The sequence below is a fragment of the Protopterus annectens genome, chromosome 5.part1 (genome assembly GCF_019279795.1).
Source record: "Protopterus annectens isolate FY-2018-M chromosome 5.part1, PAN1.0, whole genome shotgun sequence".
In the NCBI taxonomy this organism is placed as follows: domain Eukaryota; kingdom Metazoa; phylum Chordata; order Ceratodontiformes; family Protopteridae; genus Protopterus; species Protopterus annectens.
In genome coordinates, this window is record NC_056736.1 from 577602522 (window position 1) to 577628437 (window position 25916).

At 45.2% G+C, this 25916-nt stretch overlaps 1 protein-coding gene across 2 annotated transcripts in view; it reads left to right on the forward strand.

Annotated features, from left to right (window-relative positions):
• PSPC1 (paraspeckle component 1) overlaps nucleotides 1-25916 on the forward strand; it is a 1021476-nt gene that overhangs the window by 840238 nt on the left and 155322 nt on the right. For both annotated transcript variants that reach the window (XM_044073198.1, XM_044073199.1), the window contains one exon: nucleotides 13449-13618. In XM_044073198.1, coding sequence (XP_043929133.1) covers nucleotides 13449-13618 — 170 coding nt within the window. The remainder of the gene's footprint in view (nucleotides 1-13448; nucleotides 13619-25916) is intronic.

A 25916-nucleotide genomic window follows, 5' to 3' on the forward strand; every position in this document is an offset into this window, starting at 1 on the left:
CAACTTGAACAAGTTTGTCAAGAAAACAAAGTTCCGGATGGTCACGCTGCAGTCCATTCTACCCCTTTTGGGGCGGGACAACTGGATGTGCTCGATAGATCTCCAGGACGCGCACTATCACATCAGAATGAGTCGACGCTCCAGGAGGTTCCTCCGCTTCAGGCTGGGAACCAGTCATTTCCAATTCAGAGCCCTGCCCTTTGGTCTCACTACAGCCCCAGTGTTTACCAAATGCATGGCAGTGGTAGCCTCTCATCTGAGACGACAAGGATTCCAGGTGTTTCCTTATTTAGACGACTGGCTCTTTACAGCCCCCACCAAGCATCTTTTGCTTCTCGCCAGAGACTACACCTTTCACACATGTCAGGCACTAGGCATTTCAATAAATTACGAAAAGTCTGTCTTGTCGCCTTGTCGTGTTATTACCTTTATAGGCGCAAATCTAGACACAGTCAACATGTCAGCCAGACTCTCAGAGCAGAGAATAGCAGACATACACAGACAGGTCTCTCTTGTCTTGCAGAGCAACAAAGTCAAAGCCAGATTGATCCTGAAAGTCTTAGGGATTATGGCGGCGGCCATCCCTCTTCTACCATTAGCTCGCTTCCATATGAGAATTTTACGATGGATGCTCTTCACACAATGGTCTTTCCAACGACTTCCAATGTCCCATCCTATTCGGATAACTCAATTGTGCAAGAATCATCTCTCTTGGTGGATCACATCTCCCCAGCTCCACCTAGGGAGACCTTTCGTCCCTTCCCCTCCGGTTGCTACAGTGACAACGGATGCCTCCCTGATCGGGGGGGGGGGGGGGGCATTACCAGGGCAGGACAGTCCAAGGCATGTGGCAACCTTTCGAGTGCCACTTGCACATAAATGTCCTAGAGATGAGAGCAGTGCTTCTAGTGTTGCAAGCCTTCCCAAGGGAACTATAGCAATTCAGACAGACAATATGTCTGTAGTGTGGTACATCAACAAACAAGGCGGAACCAGATCTTACCCCCTATGTCGAGAGGCACTCAGACTGTGGCAATGGGCGATTTCTTCTCAGCGGTTTCTGTTAGCAACGCACATTCCCGGGAAGTCCAATGTGATTGCAGACAAATTGAGCAGAGCTATTCTCATGCCTCACGAGTGGTCTCTGAAGAATTCACTGTTGGAGAAAGTTTTTCGAAAGTGGGGCCAGCCTTGCTGCGACCTTTTTGCTACTCCCCAAAACAGCAAGTGCGACGATTTTTTCACCCTCTTTCCCCAACCAGGCCACCCCAGCAGAGACGCTGTAGTACACGATTGGCCCCGGGGACTTCTGTATGCTTTTCCTCCCTTCCCACTGATATCTCAGCTAATACAGAAAGCCATCGCTCAGAAAGCTTCCATGATCCTTATTGCCCCTTACTGGCCTCGACAGGTTTGGTTCCCGTTTCTCCACCGTTATCTGTTGGAGCAACCTTGGCATCTGGACCCAGTTTCAGACCTCTTGACCCATCAGTCGGGTCAGTTGCACCACTTCTTCCTTCTCTGAACCTCACAGCGTGGTTCCTCCAATTCCAACTCTAGCCAGGCTTCCTCTGATATCTCGCTCAGTTAGAGATATTTTGATAGCCTCTCATAAATCTTCCACTCGAAAGACTTATCATAACAAGTGGAAACGTTTTTCCTATTGGGCGCAGTCAAAGAATATAGATCCTTTCACTGCTTCCATTCAATCAGTTCTAGACTTTCTAGCCGAACTTTTCCACTCCGGTTCGTCTCCATCTACCATTAGAGTTCAATTGGCAGCAATATCGAACTTTCATGTTGGAGTCTGAGTCCTCCATTATGTCTCACAAACTCTGCAAAGCCTTTTTAAAGGGAGCTTTTCTCCTCAAACCACCAATCAGGGATCCTCCTCCTCAATGGGATCTCAACTTGGTTCTGACGTCCTTAATTCTTCCCCCCTTTGAACCTGCGGCTTCATGTTCAATAAAGTTACTATCTTGGAAAACACTCTTTTTAGTAGCTATCACTTCAGCTAGAAGAGTCTCTGAACTCCATGCTCTGTGTAGTCGACCCCCTTATCTTGTGTTTCATAAGGATAGGGTGTCCTTGCGTACTAACCCATCCTTTTTGCCCAAGGTAGCTTCACTGGCAAATTTCAGCCAAACCATTGAGCTTCCTGTCTTCTTCCCTAATTATTCTAATAGGTCAGAACAAAAGTTACACTGTTTAGATGTTCATCGCCAACTTAGGTACTATTTAGACAGGACCAAACAATTCAGGAAGTCTGATCAACTGTTTGTTTCTTATGCAGAAGATAGAATGGGCCTTCCAGTTTCTAAAGTATCTCTCTCTAGATGGCTTACTTCGTTGATTACCCTTGTGTATGAGATCAGACATCAACAGTTGCCATCCAAACCCAGGGCTCATTCAACTAGAGCTTTAGCCACTTCTATAGCTTTCCAAGATAGGCTGCCTATTGATTCGATTTGTTCTGCAGCTACTTGGGCTTCTCCCCATACCTTAATTTCTCATTATAAGTTGGACTTGGCCTCTAGAGACCGAGCCAACTTTGGTTCCACTGTACTCAAGAGTCTGTTCCGATAGGCCACCCGGGACAAGGTGCTAGGGACGCGGTCCCATCCAGCAAGAATGAAGGCGAGATAGACAACTTAACATTTAGAAGTTATGTACCTACCATAACGTTCCATGTTAGTTGTCTTCTTCTCGCCTTCTTTCTTGCGTCCCACCCTCCTTCCCCTTAGCCAGGACAGACCTAGAGGAGTTTTCTTTTGTTCCTTTTATGGGATTTACTTGCTGGGCTTAGCTTTCAAACGAGATCTGAGGAGTTACCGCCTAGCATTGTGGGATATAGGGGAGCCTCGAGTCGGTGGAACTAGCTCTCGAGCTTTTAGAGTGACCGAGTCGGAGCCGAGGATCGGCTCCGAACCCATCCAGCAAGAAAGAAGGCGAGAAGATGACAACTAACATGGAACGTTATGGTAGGTACATAACTTCTAATTATATGTATTTGTGAAGGTCTGTCAGTTAAGGGGTGTATCAACTAGACTGTCTGCAAGTAGTAAATGAGCTACTCCTTTTAAGCCTTGTAAGCAGCATTTTGCTCAGACCATTTTATCTGCCAACCCCTGCCCCACCCTAACTGCCTGGTAAAGTGAACATCTGTTTTTGTCCAAACTGTCATCCTCTAATACAGTTAATTTTTCTGTAACTCTGCTCGCATGTCAGCTACTAAATCCATGTTGTTTGCAGTGGAAAGAAATGATCAGCTCACATTCATTTGTACTGGACAGCTCAAGTAATCTGTCTACAGCTTGTTATGTAGCCTTGTATGTTGGACAGCAGATGGTGATATTTCAGCTTTCTTAGATACTTCACACTTTTCTGAGAAAATGTAGTGTCATAGTTTTAGTACTTTTAAGTTATCATTATTACATAAAATCATAATTTACTCAGATGTTTTCATCTGTCATATAACCCAGTGGAAAAGTATCACTTGTGCATAGTTCATATGTGATGTTTCCTCCTTTCAAGAAGCTTTCCTATAGCTAAGGAATTAAATTGTAAACAGAAACGGGCACTTGACAGCAGTTCTAGGTCAATTCCATGAAGTTCTTTGTTGCATATCTCAGATTTCACAGCACGGTTCATTTTACTATAGCTTTTTTTGTAATGCTAATTGGCACATGAATTCATTCATTTCGTATGAAATTTTAGTATCTCAACATATTAATTTCACATTTTCTTGCAGCACATATTGAGGTGTATGTTGATATAGTTGATCTGTCAGTTATGATCCTGGTAAACATTCATATTGCTGCTTGTTTTCAGCTCATTCATAGAATCTTGTGCAGGATAACGGCTAAAATGTGTACAGCAGCAAGTATGACTCTGAACTAATATGCAGAGTTATTTTATAGAGACCTGTCCGTGACTACATCATCTTTTGCTATGAAGATTCCTTACATGGTTCAAAATCATGATATTTTCATCCCCAGCTTCATTGGGGTTATGGGCAGCTGTTGTGTGTATTTTTCAATCCTATATTTCTGCTGCACCCTTCCGCTAATTTTGGTAACTTTTTTAGTCTTCGTCACAGTCTTTGCCATGCCCACATATTCTTACAGATGAGGCCCCAGTTGAAATAAATGCAAACAAATCTTTTATACTTTAATCTTGGTCTTGTTTCATTAATCTTAAAGTTGTTACCATACCCAGTTGCTACTTGTTACAGGAAGCAAGATGGAACATGCACTCAGCTACCAGCAGGAAAGTAATGATGTGAAGTTGTTCAATCTCGCTGCCCATTCTTACAAATGGGTTCGGAGCCAATCCCTCGGCTCTGAATCGCCCGCTTTCACAAGCTCGAGGTTTTCAAGTAACTCAACGCCAGGTCCCTATCCCATGATACTCTCTGCCTCACCTCAGATCTAGTTTGCCACTGCAACAGATCGGAGGTCAAGAGTGGAGCTCGGGACAGTATTTACATCTTTTCTTGATTTAATCCGTATACTTTTATTAGAATATTACAGGAAGTGTGTGTGTTTTTTGCTAGTTTACCATAGGCTAATACTTAGTCAGATTTTTGGTTTATTTTTCTCAGGAAAAAATTGTTTATAGAGTGGCTGCTCTTAGGCCTTTCATTGCCGGTGTTTTAGTTAGTCTCTAATCCGTTACCTTTTAAAGTGTTTGTTGTTTATAATATTTAACTCTTTAACTGTTAACTTTCTTAGTGTGCGGTGTTAGATATATATATATATATATATATATATATATATATATATATATATATATACACATATACATATATATATATGTATGTATGTATATATATTATACATAGATATTTGTGTCAACTATTAACATTATGGCTGATCAAAAGGGGAAAGAGAGACAGAAGTCAGGGTTTAAGAAATGCTCTAAATGCAGACAAAAAATGTCCATTACTGATTCACATGTGATTTGTGTATATTGTCTGGGTGTAGTCCATCTTCAGGAGGACTGCTCCATTTGTCACTCGTTCAGCAGCAGGGTCTTGTTAGAACGTAGGAGAAAGTTAGAGGATAGAGGTTTGCTGAAACCTGATTTTCAGGACTCTCTTGACAAGGCTGACCAGATTTCTAAATCTTCAAAGGGATTGAAGTCTTCGAAAGCTTCTTTGGAGCCGAAGTTGTCTGCTCCGAAACTAGCTGAGAAGGTGCGGTCGCCTGTTCCACAGCCTTCAAACAACGAGTGAGAAAGTCCCTGAAAAACCAATCAGTAAAAACAAAATGAAGACTCCAGCAAAGCTAGAACTTCCACTAAGTTTCCTCCCAAACCTCTTGTAACAGAGGCACATGGGATATATGCAAATGATCCTTATGAACATGAGGTGTTTCAGCTAATTGGCAATTCTGAATGCCCATGACTTGTTTCGTCGTTTTAATGGACAATTTCAGGCCAATAAAGCCAAACCCCACTAGCTGTGGATATGCATGTTTCGGCCTTATGACCTCATCAGCACAAGCAGAGTGTTTGACTAAGCATTAGAAACACAGGGCTGTTATACCAAGCTGAGTGGGGTTTGGCTTTATTGGCCTGAAATTGTCCATTAAAACGACCAAGTCATGGGCATTCAGAATCGTCAGTTGAAACACCTGATGTTCATATGGATCATTTGCATATATCCCATGTATTTCTGTTACAAGAGGTTTGGGAGGTCACTTAGTGGAAGTTCTAACTTTGCTGGAGTTTTCATTTTGTTTTTACTGATTGGTTCCACAGCCTTTGGAACTGAGCAAGTTTTTCGGAGCCAGTCCCCGGTATTGGAGCCAGTCTGAAGTTTTGAAGTCACCACTTTTACAATTGGCTTCGTCCATCCCTTCGACTCGTTCTTCTAGGAGCCTCTCCGATTTGGATGTGGACCAAGTGGTGCAGAGGCTCCTCCAGAATCTGACATTAGCCAAATTGTTGTCTGCTCCGGCCGAACCAGTTTCAGAGCCGAAGATGTTCTTGCCTACTGTGTATGCTCCTCCTCCGAGCCAGGCCTTTGGAGCAGGAGGAGGTAGAACTGATGATCGTGGAACCCTCTGAGCCAAGACCTGTTCCAGTGCCATCGGCTCCGTCGACTCAGACTACGTCGGTGCCTATCGAGGAGTCTGGGAGCTGACTCTCTTCGGTCAGCTCCGGGGGAGAGAGTCGAACCGATGGGTCGGTTCCGACCCTTCTGCTCAGAGCTTCAGCACGGATGAGTTCGGCTTTTTCCTCTGGTTCGGAGCCCACTGTTTCGGTGCCGGTGAAGATGCTGTCGTCTTTGGAACCAGCTGATTCCTCGCATCGGAGCAGAGGGGCTTTCGATGCCATGAGGAGAGTTTTGTCTCCGAAGATACCCACTTCATCAGGGCCTACTTCCTCATCCCCGAAAGTGCCGCGTTCTACCTCTGCTTCACAGGTCCCCTTAAAGCGTAGAGACCCAGAGCCTCAGGTAACCCCATTGGGTGATCCATGTTGTACTGAGACCTCACCAGAAGCCCACGCTGATGAGGTTCCCAGGAAGAAGCTTTGCAAGAGGAGGCATTTAGACTCCCCTCAGGAGTCTGTCACATCAGACACTGACTTAGTGGAGTCAGAATGGTCCCCACGGTCCCCCTCGGAGGATATCTCTTTCGCTGATATCCTAGAGATCCTAAGACAGAGGGGTGGTGGCAGTCCGTTAACCCTACTGATGATGAGTCAGTGCTTTTGAAGGCCTTTGGGTCTCAACCCTCCACCACCCTTCAATGAATTAATGGAATTAGTTGCTCGAAGGGCGTGGGAGTCTCCTGATACTGTGGAACCAGTCCCTCGGAGGCCCAATAAGTTTATTACCTCTCCGCAGGACAAAATGTTTCTTAGCAAAGGAGTTCCGGTTGATGCCATGGTGGTGGTGGCAGCAGCCACCAAGAAAGATATGTCTGAAACCTCTTCTACTCTCCATCCTCCTAATAGAGATTCCAAGATTATGGACAAGTATGGAAAACGCATTTTTAGTTCAACCTGTTTTGCTATGTGATTGCTTAACTATTTGACACACTTTATCAGACTTCAGAGAGATCTCCTTAAAGAGCTTGGAGTTGCTCTACAGAGTACTGCAGCTGAGGGTGTTCCTGATGAGGTGACATTCCAGCTCAATACCCTTAACTCTGTAGTTAACTCGTCCATGCGTCTCATTTCATATGCAGCAGAGATGGTACGAGCTGGGCAGTGGGTTCAGGAATAGCTCTTCGGAGACTTTCCTGGATGCACTTACGCTCCTTTGCAGAAGTCTTCATGTCTTCCTTTATTAATACCCCATTTGATGGCTCGTCCCTTTTCGGGCCTAAAGTTAAGGAGACTCTCACTAGATGTAAACAAGACGGAAAGACTCTCTCTGCCATAGGAGTCCATTTTTCCACCCCCACTAGACTGTACCCCAAAGGGCAAAAGGGAGGAAAAATGTGGTTCCACAAGTCCCAAGGAGCCTTTCAGAACACACGCAGTGAACCCCCCTCCAGGGGCAGAGGAGGGGGTAATAAACGAAGATGCCACCCAGGTGGCAGAGGGGGTCCACAACACCAGGACGACAGGGATCAGTTCTTTGGGAAGCCCTACCAGCGCTCCTGAAAGGAGGCCCGACTGCCCTACTCTGGAGGCAGTTGGGGTCACTTGTCTTTGTATCCAGATGCCCAGCTAAAAATTACAAAAGACTGTTGGGTACAAAGCATTGTATCCAGAGGATATTTCATTCCTTTCACAGAACCACCCTCCATACGAAAGAAAATCCCAGACATTCCACCCAGTCTCAGGGATCAAGCAACCATAGAAATTCAAAGGTTGCTTGAAAAAAGTCATCCAACCAGTCCCGGCAGACCAGATAGGATCCGGAACCTACTCAAGATTCTTTTTAGTTCCAAAGAAAACAGGGGACTGGAGGCTCATCTTGGACCTCAGCAAACTCAACACTTTTGTAAAGAAAGAGAAGTTCCGGATGGCCGCACTTTAGTCGATTCTTCCATTTCTAGGAATGGACGACTGGATGTGCTCTGTAGATCTCAAGGATGCCCCCAGAGTGCTTACCAAATCCATGGCAGTGGTTATGGCTCACCTGAGGCATCTAGGATTCCGAGTGTTTCCGTAATTGGATGACTGGCTCCTCACCGCCACCACCATGCATCAACTAGTTCAGTCCAGGGACCTCACTCTAAAACTGTGTTCCCTGTTAGGAATTACTATAAATTCAACAAGTCTCCATTGTCACCATCTCAGCATATTTATCAGAGCAGAGTTAGGCACCACCACTGCCATGGTAAAACTGCCTTTGGAAAGAATAGTCACACTTCAACAGCAGGCATCAGACATTCTGGCACAAATCAAAGTACCAGCCTCTCAAGTTTTAAAACTGCTAGGTACTATGGCAGCAACTCTCTTAGCAGTTCCTCTAGGGCGCATGCACATGAGAATACGTCAGTGGCTACTTTTCACCCAATGGTCTTACCAACAACTTCCGATGTCATTCTTGATAGTTATTACAGATTCATGCAAAAAGGATCTACAATGGTGGTTGACCAGCCACCATGTAACAGTAGGGTGCCCATTTGTTCTTCCCCCATTAGCCACAGTGACCTCAGACACTTCTCTGATAGGGTGAGGGGGCTTTATCAGGGAAGAACAACCCAAGGCACCTGGTTAGAGACAGAGTCACAATTGTACATCAATGTTCTGGAGATGAGAGCAGTACTTTTGGCGTTACAGTACTTCCAGGACTCTCTTCCTCTGGGAACGATTGCAGTTCAGACCGATAACATGTCAGTAGTCTGGTATATCAACAAACAAGGGGGAACCAAGTCTTATCCCCTATGCCGAGAGGCCCTAAGAGTCTGGCAGTAGTCTGTATCCACTGGGCACTTTCTGGTAGCGACGCTCATCCCGGGGAAATCCAACGTGATCGCGGACAAGCTAAGCAGAGCTATTCTGATGCCACATGAGTGGTCCCTCAAAAACAATGTAGCGGAAAGGATTTTCTGCAAATGGGGCAAGCCTTGCTGCAACCTGTTTGCATCCCCCGTGAATTCCAAATGCAGAAGCTACTTTGCCCTGAAAACCCAAGGGACTCTCTTGTCCACGTTTGGCCCCTGGGACTTCTATATGCATTTCCACCCATTCCCCTGATCCCAAAATTTCTGCAGAAAGCCTAAGCCTTAGGAAGGACTGTAATTTTGATAGCCCGTTATTGACCTCAACAGATTTGGTTCCCTTTCCTTTGACTCTACCAACTAGAGGAACCTTGGATTCTGAACTCAGTTCCAGACCTGCTGACACATTCGTCAGGGGCTCTTCATTCTTCACTTCACTCCCTCAGATTGACAGCTTGGCTGCTCTGATTTCCAACATAGCCAGGTCCTACAACCTTTCCTCGGAAGTGCAGCATATCCTTGTATCATCCCACAAGGCCTCAACCAGAAAGTTATATGTCAGCAAGTGGAAAAGGTTCGCTTTGTGGGCTTCTTAAAATAATATTGACCCGTATATTGACCCAATTGCTAGCACATTAGAGTTTTTGACTAAACTTTTTAATGAAGGTGCTGCAGCAGCTTACCATACGTGTACAATTGGCTGCAATTTCTAACTTTCACCTTTGATCGGAAGGCTCAAATCTTCTGTCTCACAGGTTATGTAAAGCCTTCTTAATAGGAACCATACATCTTAGACCACCAGTTAGACAACCTTTCCCTCCCTGGAGCCTAAATTTTGTTTTATCTAGGGTTATTATTCTTCCCTTTTAGCCTGCATCTTCCTGCCAACTAAAATTCCTGTTTTGGAAAAACATTTTCTTGGTGGTAATTACGTCAGCACTCAGAGTGTCTGAACTACAGACTTTATCTTATATTTATACCCCCATACTTGATTTTTCACCCTGACAGAGTGTCATTCCAGACTAATCCATCTTTCCTTCCAAAGGTATGTTCAGAGGCTAATTTAAATCAAACAATTGAACTACCAACTTCCTTCAGTAACCACTCCAGCAAGTTGGAGTGTATGTTGCATAAACTTGTTGTACAGAGACAACTCAGATTCTATTTAGATAGAACCAAAGAATTTAGAAAATCGGAACAACTTTTTGTCTCTCATTCAGATACCAAGAAAGGGCAACCTGTGTCAAAAGTCACTCTTTCCAAATGGTTAACAGATTGTATAAAATTCACATATTCTTCTGTGAGTCAACCACTAGAACATAAAGTGAAGGCACACTCCACAAGGGCTGCTTCTACTTCTTCAGCTTACATGGCTAGACTGCCATTAGACACAGTATGTGCAGCTGCCACTTGGTCAAAAACCACATACTTTCATTACTCATTACAAAGTAGATAAGGCCTCCAGGGAAAGGGCTTCCTTTGGTTCCACTGTCCTTAGGAATATACTCCCGTGAGCCCCCCAGGATAAATAGTGCTTGGGACGCTACCCATTTGTAAGAATGAACGGCGAGATTGAACAACTTCACATAAAGAAGTTATGTACTCACCGTAACGTTCCATGTGAGTTGTTCATCTCACCTTCATTCTTACATTCCCTCCCTCCTACCCCCCTCCAGGCTTCTAGAAGAATGAGTAAGAGATTTGAGGTCTTGTGGGTCCTTGTATAGGATTTCATACTCCGGCTGGAATTACTCTCATGTTATTTATGTTGTATATATTGGCAGCAGCAAACTAGATCTGAGGTGAGACAGCGAGCATCATGGGATAGGGACTTGGCCTCGAGCTACTCGAAAACCTCAAGCTTGTGAAAGCGGTCGACTTGGTGCCGAGGGATCAGCTCCGAACCCATTTGTAAAAATGAAGGCAATATGAACAACTTACATGGAACATTACGGTGAGTACATAACTTCTTTTTTTCATATTAATCATAAATGAAGCCCATCCTGTTATGACCTAAATTGCATAGAATGAGATGCCTAGCTAATGTCAGTACTTCCATAAAGGAGTATCCAAAGTCCTTGAGATTAATTGCTATGTAGGTGGGAGTTGAGTTATTCTTCCTCTTGCCATGTCTGTTCTTGTTGGGCAGATTTTACTTGGCACAAATCTTTTACCTGCTTTTGAGCTGTGTTCTTTTTTAAACTTTCCTTTTAACAGGTGAAGGACGACTTGTGCAGTACATTGAGCGACTAGTCAAGGATGTCTAGAATATATATACGTGCACCATTTAAAGAGAGGCACAGTGTATACTTTCATGTTTGTCATTATGCATCCGTCCTTTTCTGCAGCTGAACCTGTTGTATGTTCCAGCAGTTTTCTGCTTCAGGCTGAGAAGCTAACACTCATTGAAGAAATGAGATTCCCATATGAGAGTAATCAGCCAGTTACTTCATATCAAAACCAAGGGAATGTTGTGGTTGTCGGCAAAGAATGGGGCTGATTTATCGTCTGGCAATGAACCAGGGGTCATCACTCGCAGCAGTTCATAATCCCACTGAGGTGATGGTGCTTGTAGGCTGAGGCACTACTGCAGTCTTGTCTTGGAGTAGTAATTGATGCCATGCATAGTCAGTCTTCCAAAAATGTTGCATGCTAGAATTAACCTTTTTGTCAATTAGAATTTTTTTGTCTCCTTTGAGTTCAGTACTGGAGGAGTGGGTAATGATTATATCTTGACATGCAAGAATTCCCTATGCCTTTCTGCCATTCTTACTGATTTCCATGCCCCTAGATGGCACAAAGGGGAAGTGGTTTCAGATGCATTTCCCTGGTGATAGCCTCCTCATTCTTACAAGGTCTATCCAGGAGAGGATTTTTGATGTTTGATACAGCTGTTATTGCCATATTGGTTGATCTACAAGAGGGTCCTTCATAAGTTGTCAGGAATACCATCTATAACTTTGAAGATGGGTATCATTTCCACCTTGTCTGCTGTTAGAATACCTTATAATTTCAGACATATTGATTTACAGCAAATTGGTTGCTAATTCAAAGGAGAGAACAGGCAGGTTTGGAGGATGTATGTATTGTGTATCCTGCACATGGCGTGTCTGTACAGATGTTTTGATGTTCCTGAATATGGAATTTATTTGCAGAGTGGCAATTTTCTGGTAAAAAGAACCCCTCCAGTGAGCCGTAAAGGAGGGTCCTCTCAAAGATGACGTGATACACTAAGAACAACACAGTTTAATGATTTAACATGGTTTGTGGAGCCTTTCTACATCCATTTTTCACTCTAATGCTTGCTTGACTGCTCTTAGTTGGTGGACCCATTTTTTGTGAGGAAGAGCCAGTTGCTAAAAACATTTATTCAGATATCACTGGGATAATTGCTTGACTTTACTCCTTTACCCTGTGCTGTGACCCATTACCACCCCACTGGCAAGTGCTCCATATGTATTCATTCCAGCTTTTAGTGCATGTGCTGTTTAGTAGATCACGCACATCCCAGCCAGTAATGTTACCTTACATTGTCCTCCCGCTGTTTGGGGGGGTGCAGTGTGGTTGGGCTGTTTCCCAAATGTGTATGCTTGTACTGGCCATACTGCCCCATTCTCTTTGGCCAACTCTGCCTATAATCTGGATGCTGAATACTGTTTTTAATGCTGTTTCCTTGTATTGAAACTGTCATTTGTAGTTTTCAGATAGTTCACATAATAACTTGTACATCTGTCTTCTGGTCTCCCCCTTGGACTTACTATAGTGTTTAAATATTTTCTCAGATCTCTCAAAGCAGCGTCTTTCCAGCTGCCAGTACTTTTTTTATCTAGGTATGCCATTTAGTAATTTGTGTTTCATTGATGATTTTATATGTTGACTGCAATTCTTGTCCTACTTTTTAGCAAAAGGATTTGACTATTTTATAATTTACTTAAAGCTGTTGCTTTTGTACACCATGACCACTTTCTGCTTCCCATGTACTACTTTAGAAAGAAAATTTTTTCCATATTGAAATGTTTACTTGCACTGCTCAGCTAAGTAATAGCAATGTAACATTTGAGATTTTTAACTGAATTTAGAGCTGTATTCCATTCATTGAAATGTGGATTTTTTTGTTCGTTTGGTAAAGGTAATTCTGGACTGTGTGGAATATTAGTAAGTAAATGCACTGGAATCATTAGCCCTATCTCCAGTTTAAATTAAGAGCAAATCTGAATGTTTTATGAGTTGCTCAATAGGTTGTATGTTTCTGTGTTTGAAATCTAGTCTAAGCAGTACTTGCTGTCTGAAATAAAAGTGAACATTTTCATTTTTAGTTTTATGCCATTTGTGGGAGGGGATGTTATTTTCTGTTGATACAAGTTCATTTTTGCAAGAACTAAAATGTTTACTTTTATACAAAATGATAAACTGCATACAGTCTCAAAGAACTGAGTTTTGAAGGAAAGTAACAGAAGCTTCACATGGCTTTGATACAGAATTTAAAAATGTTTTTGTGCCTGAGTCAGGACAATTCTAAATGCGCATTGTTTTGTATAGATCCCTATAGTCCAGCACCCACTGGTGGCCAAGGTGGTCCTCCGTTAATGAATATGAATGTGAGTGGCCGGGGAACCTTGCCTAGTACAGCGTTGGGCACTACTACTACTATAGCTCCAGAAGGAGCAGCAAACATTGGAACATCTACGATGCCAGATAGTGGAACAATGGTAATGTATAGTTCATATGTATTGTTGAAGTTTTCTTTAATGTATGACAGGAAGTGGGCATTGAAGATTTTTTTTTTTTTTCTTTAAACCAAGTGCTGTGCTAACTGTTTAACCTGTAACCTAACCCATTTGTAAATGCAAGACTTTTCCATTCAAAAGCAACAGTAATGTCTTTCATGTACTGCTGCCACAATCCTCTTTCATAATTATCCAGTCTGGTGCTTCATGTTTTTCTGTATTGGTTTTAATTTTGTCGCCTGTAGTTTTCTTAGGTGGATGAGCTGCAGCTTGTGACCACCTGCAGAGGGATGGCATATGCCGCTAATATGGGAGTGTTTTTTCCCTTGCCTTGTATTCATGGTGAATGTGTGTATACTGTTGACAGCACTGCTGACAGTCTCTCTCTCCAGGCTTAATTTATAGTGGGAGCATGTTAGGTGAAGAATGAAGGCATTTTCAGTATTCATTCCTGATTTTAAGGTTCATCTGGTTCTGGGGGAAGCATGCATATATAGTTACTTTCCCCAAGGAGATTATTTCAGGTAGTCCTTTGCCATGAAGGGCCGCTTGATGTGTTCCCTTAACTCTGGTATGCTGCAGGTACTACTATGAGAGGAATAGCATTGTTACCGCTGTGTCCTGTCTCCACCCACTCTAGGTGAGCAGTCATCTGCCAATTCCAGTAGCTGCTGTTGTACTGCTTTCCAGTTTATAAAGTTAAAATGGATGCTATCCTTCTATTCCTATGTTGCAGTATTCTTGGTGTGGGATTTCCCGCCTCAGGCGACCCGTATGTCGGCTCCTATACAAAAGCTTCAGCTTGGCTGCTGTAGTTGCGTGGCACGTCGCACGTAGGGCCATAAACCAGGGGCCTTAAATGTGACGTCTGCATGCACAGGCCTCAGAACTTTTCAGCCACAGACCGTCACTTCTTGTGCTTCGCTCCTTCACCACAAGAAGTATAAAGGCTAAGTACCCCTTTGGGGGTTTTTCTTCTTTGACTTCTAGCTAAAGATTGGTTTGTTATAGTAACTTTTAGCCAATGTCAGCTAGAAAAGGTAAATGGCAATGCGGGAGCCAGATATCTCACAAAGGTACGCACAACCACTGCATTTTTTGCCTAGCCCAAGAGCACGACCATACCACTTGCTCTATCTGACAGACCTTCGTTCCTAAGACCCTACGCAGCCATCTGGCTGCTCTCAATCTATATAAAGAAAATCAGTGACTTAAAAAATTAGCATTAAGTATGGATCCTGTTTCGGAAGCTCTGATTGAACCTCCGCAGAAGAAGGCCAAGATTCCTAGGCCCACTTCCACTGCCTCTCGGCTTTCTGATGCCTGGCCAGTTGCCAATTTAGGAGTTGAGGGAAGTCTGTCAGATCAGTCTACTTCGGTGACCTTCGAGGAAGCCGCTTCTTAGTTGACAACTAGCACATTCAAGGAGATTACTCAGACATCTGCTACCACCGAGGTCGAGGGGAAACCGGACACAGCCAAGCCTCGACCGGGATCCCTCCTCCTGACACTGTTACCCTTAGCCATGCAAAGACTACTCCATTAAGAACAAAACAGAAAACATCTGGCTACACCTACTGAAGGCCTACCTGAGTGGCAGTGCTTCACCTCTTTGATGCAGACCTTCATGGCCCTTACACCCACAGTCTCTTCTCCATCTACCTTTCCTCTCCTCAGCCCTAGGACTGCCTCTGTCTCAACTCTTCCTCTGCCCACTTCACAAGACAGGGAAGAAGAGCAAGAGGCTTATTCATCTTCAGATGAATCAAATCTCATATGCCTCCCAAATATCCTGTCCTCAAGAATATTACTCCCCAGATGAAGAATCCATCAAAGGGGACACCCCTCTAGAAGATATCACCTTTGGAGACACCATATCCAAAGTGAAGGAATACTTCAAATGGGACACGTCAGAAATGTCTGATACTTAAAGGTATTTTGAATTGATACAAGTGGAGTCTCCCTCCCCTTCTGCCATTACTCTTTTTATCCCTGCTTATTTAGATGCCTTTATTTCAGCATCCAAGACCCCAGACTCTCAGCCCCCTGCCCCAAAGAAGCCAGATTGCCTCTACAAAGTCCCTGATGACCAGAAATTCCTATTAAAACCACCCCTGGCAGAACCTGCTGTGATTGCAGTATCACCAGATAATCAATTCAGACGGATTCTGTCTGCCTCTCTCTCTCCTACCTACAGACAAGGACAGTAAAATTATGGATAGAATTGGAAAGAAGGTTTACACCTCTTCCACTTTAGCCTTCAGAACCATCAACTATCAAACCCATATGACCAAATATGCTCTGAACCTTGTCACTCAAGCCTCTGCTCTGCTGGCTGCTACTGCAGACTGCCCCACTAAATCTGACAGCATCTAAGCTATCTCTGGCTGCCCAAGTAGCCAGGCATTCCCTTAGGATGTAGTTATGATGCTGCAGAGGCCTCTGCACGATGTTCTTTGCTTTTCACTGTTGCAGTCATCACATTTGGGCTATTCCCGCCAGGGTAGCCCTCAGCTAGCCCGAATACCAGAGACTTGGTATTTCTGCGTCGGTTGCTGTCGCTTGAGGGCTGAAGTCAGGTTGTCAGCAGTATAAAGTCAGGCAGTCGACGCCATTACATCAGCCTTCCTTGTCGTGGAGCCCGAAGCAGAAGCAGTTCGCACGAATGCCGGTCGGCCGCTACCTGAGTTTTCATCTCCGAACTGAAGTTGAAGTCTTCTAAAGCTAAGTTACCCCATTGGGGATCCTTATTTCTTGCACTAACCGATGTCAGAAAAAGTTAACAATTGTCTCGCCTGTGGAAAACAAATACCACACAGAGAATTCTACTCTGATGCATCACTTGTTTAGGCCCCGACAACGACGTCCCTCGTTGTCGCTTCTGTGCTTAGTTCAACGCCAGAACTATTTGTCATCAGGCCCTTATTATAGCCAGATATTTTCTCTTACAGTCCTCGGAATTCCGATATGGCTTCGGTAAGCCATCCGACAGCAGATCTTCCGAAAAAACATAAAGCTAGACAGACACAGACCGCACAGGTCCAAACCTACCGATGACGCTTCTGTTAAGCTAGTTGTCAGTTCTCCGGTCCTCAGTGAGGTGCTTTCGCAGCCACTGATGCCCACTTCTGTTGATTCACAGGCCACTCCTGGGTCCCTTTCTGAGTCTGATATGCCGCAAAACTCTTCTTTGTTTAAGGATCCTCTGGTCGTCACAACCTTGGATGGGTCCGGAGCCACTGAGCAGGCACCGGCTTCCGAGGAAGTCCTTTGCACTACTGAATCTTGACACAGACTTCTTTCGCAACTACCGTTCTTTGTAAAACTACCATGTTTCTTAGGCCCGGGGTATGAACCACACCCAAGAAACCGACCACCTACTCTCTGGCTTGCTACCTTGCTTCAGTCTCAAATGCCTAACATGGCGAAAGACCTTATCATGCTGATCAGGGGAAGCCAGGCTACCCCCTCCAAAAGGAAAAGAGATCTGTCCCCCTGTAGTTTTGTCTGAACAAGAGTCAGATGAATCTGATGTATCTGAATATGAAGACTTGCAACCCCACTCCACTTATGAGGATTCTGATGCAGAGGATTCCATTCCTTCAGCCTCTCCCCCAGAGGATTTTTCCTTTGGGGAAACCCTGCATACCTTAAGGGAGCATTTCCAATGGGAGAGTCAGGACTACCCTCAGTTTCAAAAAAGACTCAGGGAATTCCTGGATCTTACACAACACAGACCTTTGGCCATCACCTAGTCCTGGATGTTGTGGAGGATGTTTGCCTCTAATCCAGCTTGACTCCTGACACCCTTCCACCTGCTCCCAGAAAACCAGACAGGTACTGTAGAGTCTCTGACTCCCACACATATCTTTTTAAAAATCTTCAGCTGACCCTGAGGTCATTTTTCAAGGACCAAAAGGAATTAAAGCAATCTCTACTAAGAATCCCACCCCCTCAGACGGGGATTCCCGAGCTTTGGACAGATGTGGTAAGAAAGTATACACCTCAGCTACTCTTGCTATCAAGGCACTAAATTGTCAATTCCATATGCTGAAATTTCAACAACATACCTTGGAACTTCTTAAACAAAAAAATGTCTTCCTTTCCTGCTTGGACAGAATCTAAAGATTTACAAGAGTTAATGCATTCTACAAGTCAAGTAACTAAACACACCTTGCACTGTGGTTTTGACGCCCTAGAAGCTTCTTGCAGGGCAGCAGTCACTGGATCTGTCATTTAGAAGGCATGCATGGTTTAAGAAACAGTGCCTGCCAGATCATATCAATTCTAAATTGTTGGATGCCCCCTTGCACAAAGATAACTTATTTGGCACTAAGGCAGAAGAGGTCTTAAAGATGGAAGAAAAAGCAAAATCTATGCAAACATTTAAGGATTTCTTGCAGGTCCAGCCCCTTAGGTTCAGCAGGCATTGCCTCTCCAAACACTGGCCCTTTCCTGCTCCCAGTAAACTGACCCAGCTTAGACCTTGCCCCAGACAGCAGCCCCAGGGAATTCAGGGAGTTCTAAGCCACCCCCTTATGGTAAAAACTCAGTGACTCCTCTCCTCCACTCCCTCCCTCTGCCCACCTTCACTTACCCCTAGGAGGAAAACTCTCCTTTCACTCAAGCACCTGGGCCACCATTACCAAGGACCACTGGGTTTTGAACATTGTCTCTCGGGAATATAAATTTTCATTCCACACCCTTCCAACCCCAAAAGGGTTCCCTGATCTACCACCAAGTCAGTGGGCAGAGGCTCAAACGCAAATACTTTCCCTGCTGTCTATGAGGGCAGTAGAGCACATTCCTGCAGAACAGGTAGGCCAAGGTTTCTACTCCAAACTTTTTGTGGTGCCGAGAAAAGAGGGCACCTGGCGCCCCATCCTTGATCTGTCCATTCTCAACACCTTCCTGGTGATCCCAAAATTCAAAATGCTGACCCTCCAGCAGCTGCTTACCCGTGCTCTCCAAGGATGCTTGGCTAGCCACCCTAGATCTAAAAGAGGCCTACCTCCACGTTTTTATCAGGGAAACATGCATGAAATATCTCTGCTTCAGGGCAGGATCTCAACACTTCCAGTTCTCTGCGCTTCCCTTTGGCTTATCTACTGCTCCCCAGAGTTTTCACAAAATGTCTGGCTCCACCCATTGCCTTTTGCAGACAAAGAAATATTCAGATTTACCCATACTTAGACGACTGCCTTATTCAGGCAGACAGCCAGGAGAAGCTGCTCAAGCACCTGGCCTTTGTAAAGACCATACTAACCTCCCTAGGGTACACAATCAACGAAAAGAAATCCAAACAGGTGCCCACTCAAAGGATAATCATCCTGGGCGCAAGTCTGGACACAGCTTCCCAGATGGTATACCTTACTCCAGAGAAACAAATTTTCCTGACAGCCTACTTCTCTAAACTAGCCACCAGGCCCCAGCTAACTGCAAGGAAGATCCTCCAAGCTATGGGCTTCATGGCATCTTGCATACTACTCATTCCATATACCAGACTGCATATGATTAAACTTCAGTGGTACCTAAAGAGCCTTTGGTGCCAACACTCTCAAGACCTGGAAACTCTTCTACCTGTAATTCCTTGCCTCAGAAAAGATTTTCTTTGGTGGGCAACAGCATGCTGCCACAACAAGGTAATGCCTTTTTCCCCACCCCCTGCCGCCCAGACCCTCACCACAGACACATCAGACTACGCTTGGGGTGCACACCTGGACGGCAGGTGCATACAGGGCCAATGGAGCCCACAACAAATCCCTCTGCATATCATTCAAAAAGAGATGATGGCTGTGCAGCACATCCTGATAGCTTTCAAGCCCCTTCTCTCTCCAGGGGCTCTCCTGATCAAAACAGACAACACCACTGTGATGTGGTACATCAACAAGCAGGGAGGGACACACTCCTACCCTCTGTCATGACCCCTTGGAACACAGCCTCTGCCATGCAACTACACCTGTTAGCTCAATTCCTACCAGGCTCTCTCAACTCTCTGGTAGACCAATTAAGAAAAAATCTTCTGGACACACATGAGTGGCAACACAACAGAAGTACCTTCATCCTAATAACTCAGAAATGGGGAACCCCAAAAGTCGACCTCTTTGCATCCCACACCAACCACCAGCTCAGCAAATTCTGCACCAGGGAGCATTACTGCATGGCTTGGAAATTGGATGCCCTGTCCTTCCCATGGGTCAATCTTTCTGTCTATGCTTTTCATTCCCTACCTCTCATCCCCAGGGTGGTTGTTTGTCTTTTTGGCTTTTCCTGGTTAGGAGTCACCACAGCAGAACTCCGGTCCGCTAATGATTGGCAGTTGACTTTCACAAACGCTGAGGTGCCAGCTTGACATTCAACCTTCAACGAAGGCATGCCCATTTACGCATATCTTTCGAATGCTCACCCAACCACGAGGTGGACATGCAGACTGGGTACTGCTCAAAATACGGGAGGAAAAACCAAGGACTGTTCTTATATTCCAGACTGGACCCGGCAGCATTGGTACCCCTTGCTGCGCAGCTTGTCCTCGCTACCCCATGACATCTTCCTCAGATTCCAAATCTCCTGATCCAGAGGGAAGGAGAGTTCTTGCATCCCCAATTGCAGACACTCAATTTGGCAGCTTGGCTTATTCCCTAACCCTGAAACAATCTGCCAGCCTCAGTAAACAGGTTCTGGATGTTATCCATGAGGCCAGACGTCCTAGCACCAGAAAGTCTTATGCTGATAAATGGAAAAGGTTCTGCACCTGGATCCAGGCTAAGGGAGCCAATACGGCACAGCCCTCCCTGCCTCTCATCCTGGTAGCTGGTAGGTCAGTGACCTCTTTCTCTTATGTAAAAATTCATGCCTCTGCTATTTCAGCTCATTTTCTCACTGAGCAGCCCATTTTATCACACCCTGTGATCAAACATTTCCTAAGAGGGGCTAGCAACTTGAGGCCACCCAGAAGGGCACCAACACCAGCTTGGGACCTTAACTCTGTATTGGAAAAGCTCACCCTGCCCCCTTTTGAACCAGCTTCTTTCGCAGAGCTAAAATTTCTCTCCTGGAAGACAATATTCCTTCTGCCATCACTTCAGCCAGGAGAGTCTCTGAACTGCAAGCACTAATGGCTGTGGAATTGGAATCCTTCATCACCTTTCATGCAGACAGGGTATCCCTCAGAACTAACCCATCCTTCATGCCCAAGGTGGTGTAAAGTGTGGCTCTCAACAAATTCATTAATTTGCCCACCTTTTCTCCTAATCCCCAGAACAAGGGGGAAAGGATTCTTCACTCTCTAGATGTGCACAGACAGTTCAGATTCTATCTAGACAGGGCTAAATCCTTCAGAAAGGCTGATCAATTGCTGGTTAGCTTTGCTACAGGGGCAGAAGGCAAAGCCATCTCCAAACAAACCATTTCCAAATGGATAGCACACTGCATTAATTTCTGCTACAAACAGCATGAAAAGCCTTCCCCCAAGGGGGTCAGGACACACTCCACCAGAGCAGACTCCCCCTCTGCGGCTTTCATAGGTTCATACTAGGCTATCTGCCCTAGGGCATTTATAAGCCTAGCCAGAGTTGTGTGGCTTTCACCACCCCTTAGGTTGAAGAATACTATACCCATTAGTTTGCCGTGCCTCTGTCCAGCAGTGATACAGAGATGATCCCCGGGGTAAACCTACGATCTCCCATCCACTGGTCAAGATTCCTCTTGAACAGAGCCAGCGAGGTGCTCTGTCTCACATGGACCGGGATTCTTTTCCACAGCATAGGGAGTCTCTGGGTGATGAATCTGTCCCTCCAGCACATCCTATTTATATCCGTGTTGAGGTTTAAGTCTCTTGCTCTTGTGGCTCTGGTGGATTTGGATTTTTTGAGGTGAAGCATGTCCATTAATTCCAGGTTGGACATGGCCTTGTATGTCAGGCACAGGTCACCTCTGAGCAGACGGTATGCGACTGAATAGAGCTGGAGTTTCTTCAGTCGGGCAGCATATGGCATATTTTTGAGCCCCTTTATCCTTTTAGTGAGGAACTTTTGGGGTCTTTCCAATTGCTGCAGGTGTCGGGTAAGATACATTCCGAATGGGGCATTGTACTCGATCATTGGTCTGATAAGTGAAGAGTACAAGGGAACAATCACCTCCCTTGATCTGGATGTGAATCCCTTCATAATCAGGTGGGCAATGTAGAAGGTCCTCCTAACCACTTTGGCAATGTGAGTGAAAGAAAGGTTACTGTCAACTTGGGTCCCCAGGTCCCTGATAACCTCTTCTGTGCTTAATGGATTGCCACCTATGTGGTAACTTGGGGTTACCTTGTTTTTACCAAAGGGTATGACTATACATTTTTTGGCGTTTAGCTTAAGGCCATGGCTCTGGCACCAGTTATCCGTTTCTATGAGACCTCTTTGAAGGATATCTGTGTCTGATGGATTTTCAACTATGGCGCCCAGTTTGCAGTCATCTGCAAACTTTGTCAGCCGCAATCCTCCTATGTTTGCCTGCACTTCTGAAAAGTAGATGCCGAACAAGAGGGGGCCCAGGACTGAGCCCTGTGGGACACCGCTTGTGACCGGCTTGAGTCTGACATGGCACCAGCAACTCTAACCCTGTGGGTTCTGTCCTTGAGCCAGTTTGCAACCCATCTTGTGACATATGGGTTTACATTTAAGCTGGTGAGCTTTTCTATGATACCCGAGTGGGGTATTGTGTCAAAGCTTTGCAAGGTCAAGGTAGGCTGTGTGAACTGCCTTACCCTCATCAATGGCCTTGGTGACTGTTTCAAAAAGTCGACCAAGTTCAAGAGGCATGATCTGCCCTTGACAAAGCCGAATTGGGTAGGATCCAATGTCTGTAGGTCCCCTATGTCTTTATTTATGAGTTCCATTATGATCCTCTCCATAGCTTTGCAGACCAGGCTTGTTAAGCTTATGGGGCGGTAATTACCAGGGTCCGTAGAAGCACCGCCTTTGTGGAGTGGGACCACAGTTGCCGTCGCCACTCTTTGGACGTATCCTGTGGTAAGGCTAAGATTAAACAGCAGCCTTATGTGTGGGTTTAGTTCCTCATTGAGTTCGTGTAGCACACAGCCGGGGACACCATCCGGTCCCATTGATGCTGTGTTTTAGCTTTAGAGAGAGCAGCTCTCACCTGGGCATTTGAGATGATTGGGAGGCTACACTCTGCTGGGATAGATATTTCTCCTTTTGGGGGGGGAGGGAGGGGAGAAATTTTCATTGAACCTGTCTGCCAGTATGTTTGCAATGTCTGTGGGTTCAGTGATTTTTGTATCATTTTGGACTAATTCTGAGCATATCTGGGAGTTTCCACCCAGATTTCTAACATAGCTAAAGAAGGCCTTATGATTGTCTTTTGAGTCCTTGGTGATTTTTCTCTCAAAGTTGGCCTTGGATGATTTTATGAGTGATCGTAGTTTTTTACTAGTATTGATCAGAGATGTCTTCCCTTTTAGGGATTTTGCTCTATCTTGTAGTAGCTTTCTCCTCTTGTTGTAAAGTTTGTTTATGGCTGGGGTCCACCAGATCGGGCTTGTCTTTGGTGGAAAGGGTCTTGATTTTATTTGGGATTGCTTGATCCATGCAATCCTGGAGGTGCTCAGAGAAAGCATTTGTAAGGGATTCAGCAGCGTGGGTTGTGGTTTCCAAAGGCTCAGGGGCCTTGAAGGATACCACACCAGTCTTAAGAAGTGTGAAGTTGGCTTTTGAGAAGTTCTTCACTGTGGTCTGTTGTGGTCCGGGGGGGGGCAGGATGTGGATCTCCAGTGAGATTAGTTTATGGTCTGATCTCACCAATGAGGATATACTTCGGTGTGGAGCATTTTGTCCCCATGTTTGTGATGATCAGGTCTAGTATATTTTCACCTCTTGTGGGAATGGTGACAAGTTGTTCCATAGCATTTGAGTTTATGAACTCCAGGAACCTTTGGGCTAGGGTATTGGGGCTTGAGTAATGTTCCCAGTCTATGTTTGGGTAGTTGAAGTCACCCAATATGATGGTGTTTGGAGAGACATTTATACTCTCCAGTGTCTTCAGGAAGGCTGTGTGGGGTTCCTGAGTTTGAGAGGGTGGCCTGTAACATGCTAAAAACTGTAGAGCAGTTTTGCCTATGGTTAATTGCACCTGAATGGTCTCTGATGCTTCGTGAGTTGCCACCAGTCTGGAGGTGTGGGTATCCTTGATGAATATGGATACACCCCCTCCTTTTGTGGTACGGTCCGGGTTTTGGGGCCGGAACGCATGATATGAGGTAAAACCTGATAGTGCCGGGGTGCTCTCAGGAGCCTTGAACCAGGTTTCAGTGACAGCACGGACATCGATGTTCTCCATACTGAGGAGGGCTTCGAGGGCATGCATCTTGAGATTTAGACTTCTGGCATTGAGCATCATTACCCTTAGTTTTTTTCCATTATTGTTTTCTAGGGCGGTGGGTTTAAAATTTGAGCCTTGTCTAAAAAAGGCACTATGGGGGTGGCAAGAGCCTTTGCCAGTATCCGGAAACCCAGGGGTGACAGGTGCAAGCCGTCCCTTGCGAAGCAGCGTGGCTTGTCAAGCATGTCATTCCAGGCAGACAGACATTGGATCCCCTTAGAATGACACCGGAAATTAAGCCAATTATTAAAACTGATCATTTTGTCTCTGTATTGTGGCATCATTCTTGGTGACGGTAGGATACTGCTCAGGGTCAGGATCATACCAGCCTGGGCTACATAATCTGAGAGCTCCTTTATGTCTCTTTTCATGTAGTCCAGGGAGGTACGTCTCAGGTCATTCACACCGGCATGGACAATGACTGAGTCATACTTGTACTTGGTGTGGAGTGACCTGAGTGCTTGTGTTATGTGGCGGATTCTAGCGCCCGACAGGCAGCTTACTGTGACCCTCTCCTTGTTCAGTCTGGTGAGTGGGACGTCAGTGTGTCTGACTATGGAGTCACCTATGACAAGTGTGTCTGGCATTGTGTTTGGCCTTAAGGGCTGTGACTGATTTGCACACTGACTTTGTGATCTATGTGTTGCTTGTGTTATGTCATGTTATATTTTATAAGGTCCCAGATAACTGCAAGCTAGTTTATAAATGCCCCTCTGTTGACCCAGCTGTGGTCTCTGTTGCCTTTGACAAATCATCTCATTTGTCGTCTCCTGCTAAGCTGCTTCCCTCTGATGAGAGCAGGATATTGGAAGGGTTGGGCTTTCCTTTCTCAGGCATCTCAGGCTTTGTCCAAATTACCTGACTCCGAGGTTGTCTCAGGTTCTCAGTCGCTGTCTGCATCTTCTGAGGTAGCTAAGCATACTATTAGGTGCAATAGTGATGCTATGGAGGTATCTGCCAGGGCTGCTGCCTCTGCATCTGTTCTTTGAAGACATTCATGGTTAAGGCTGTAGTCATTACTGGATAACATAAAGGCCAAACTGCTTGATGCTCTTTAGGTAATTCTGCCCATGTTCTTCGTGTTTCACTGTTGCAGTCATCTTATTTGGGTTATCTGCCTACAGGTAGCCCTCAGCCAGCCTGAATACCAGAGTCTTGGATTCCTGCGTCAGATGCTCTCTCTTCTTCCATGACGTCAGGTCATCAGGAGTATAAAACATGCAGCTGACGCCATTACATCAGTCTTTCTTGCCGCGCGGTGCTCAAAGCAGAAGCAGTTCGCAAGTGCCGGTTGGCCGACTTCTGAAATTTTAGTTTTCGAGTTTCAGAACCGAAGTCTTCAAAAAAGCTAAGTACCCCATTGGGGATCCTTTTTCTTGCTCTTAATCAATGTCAGTAAAAGTTAACAATTGTATTACCTGTGGAAAGTAAATACATCATAAAGATTTTCATTTGTACTGCATTCCTTGCTTAGGCCCAGACCACGACACTCCTCGCTGTCGGTTTTGTGCCTTGTTCAACCCCCGAACTATTCGTTGTTGGTCTATATTTGCAACAAATTATTTAAGTACTCGATATAACTATTCAGAAATGGCTTCAGAAAGCCGTCCGACTACCGATATTCCAAAAAAACATAAGGATAACGACAGAGACAGCTGCTTAGGTCCAAAACTGCTGACGACGCTTCCATTAAGCTAGTCGCCAGTCCGCCGGTACTCAGTGAGGCGCTTTCGCAGCCCCTGATACCCGGTAGTTCAGATTCGCAGGCCTCTGCTGAGACCCATTCGGAGTCCGGTATACTGTGACATGCTTCTTCGACTGTGGAACCTGCGGATGTCTCTACCTTGGATGGGTCGAGAGCCACTGTGCAGGCACCGGCTTCTGAGGGGTGTATTCA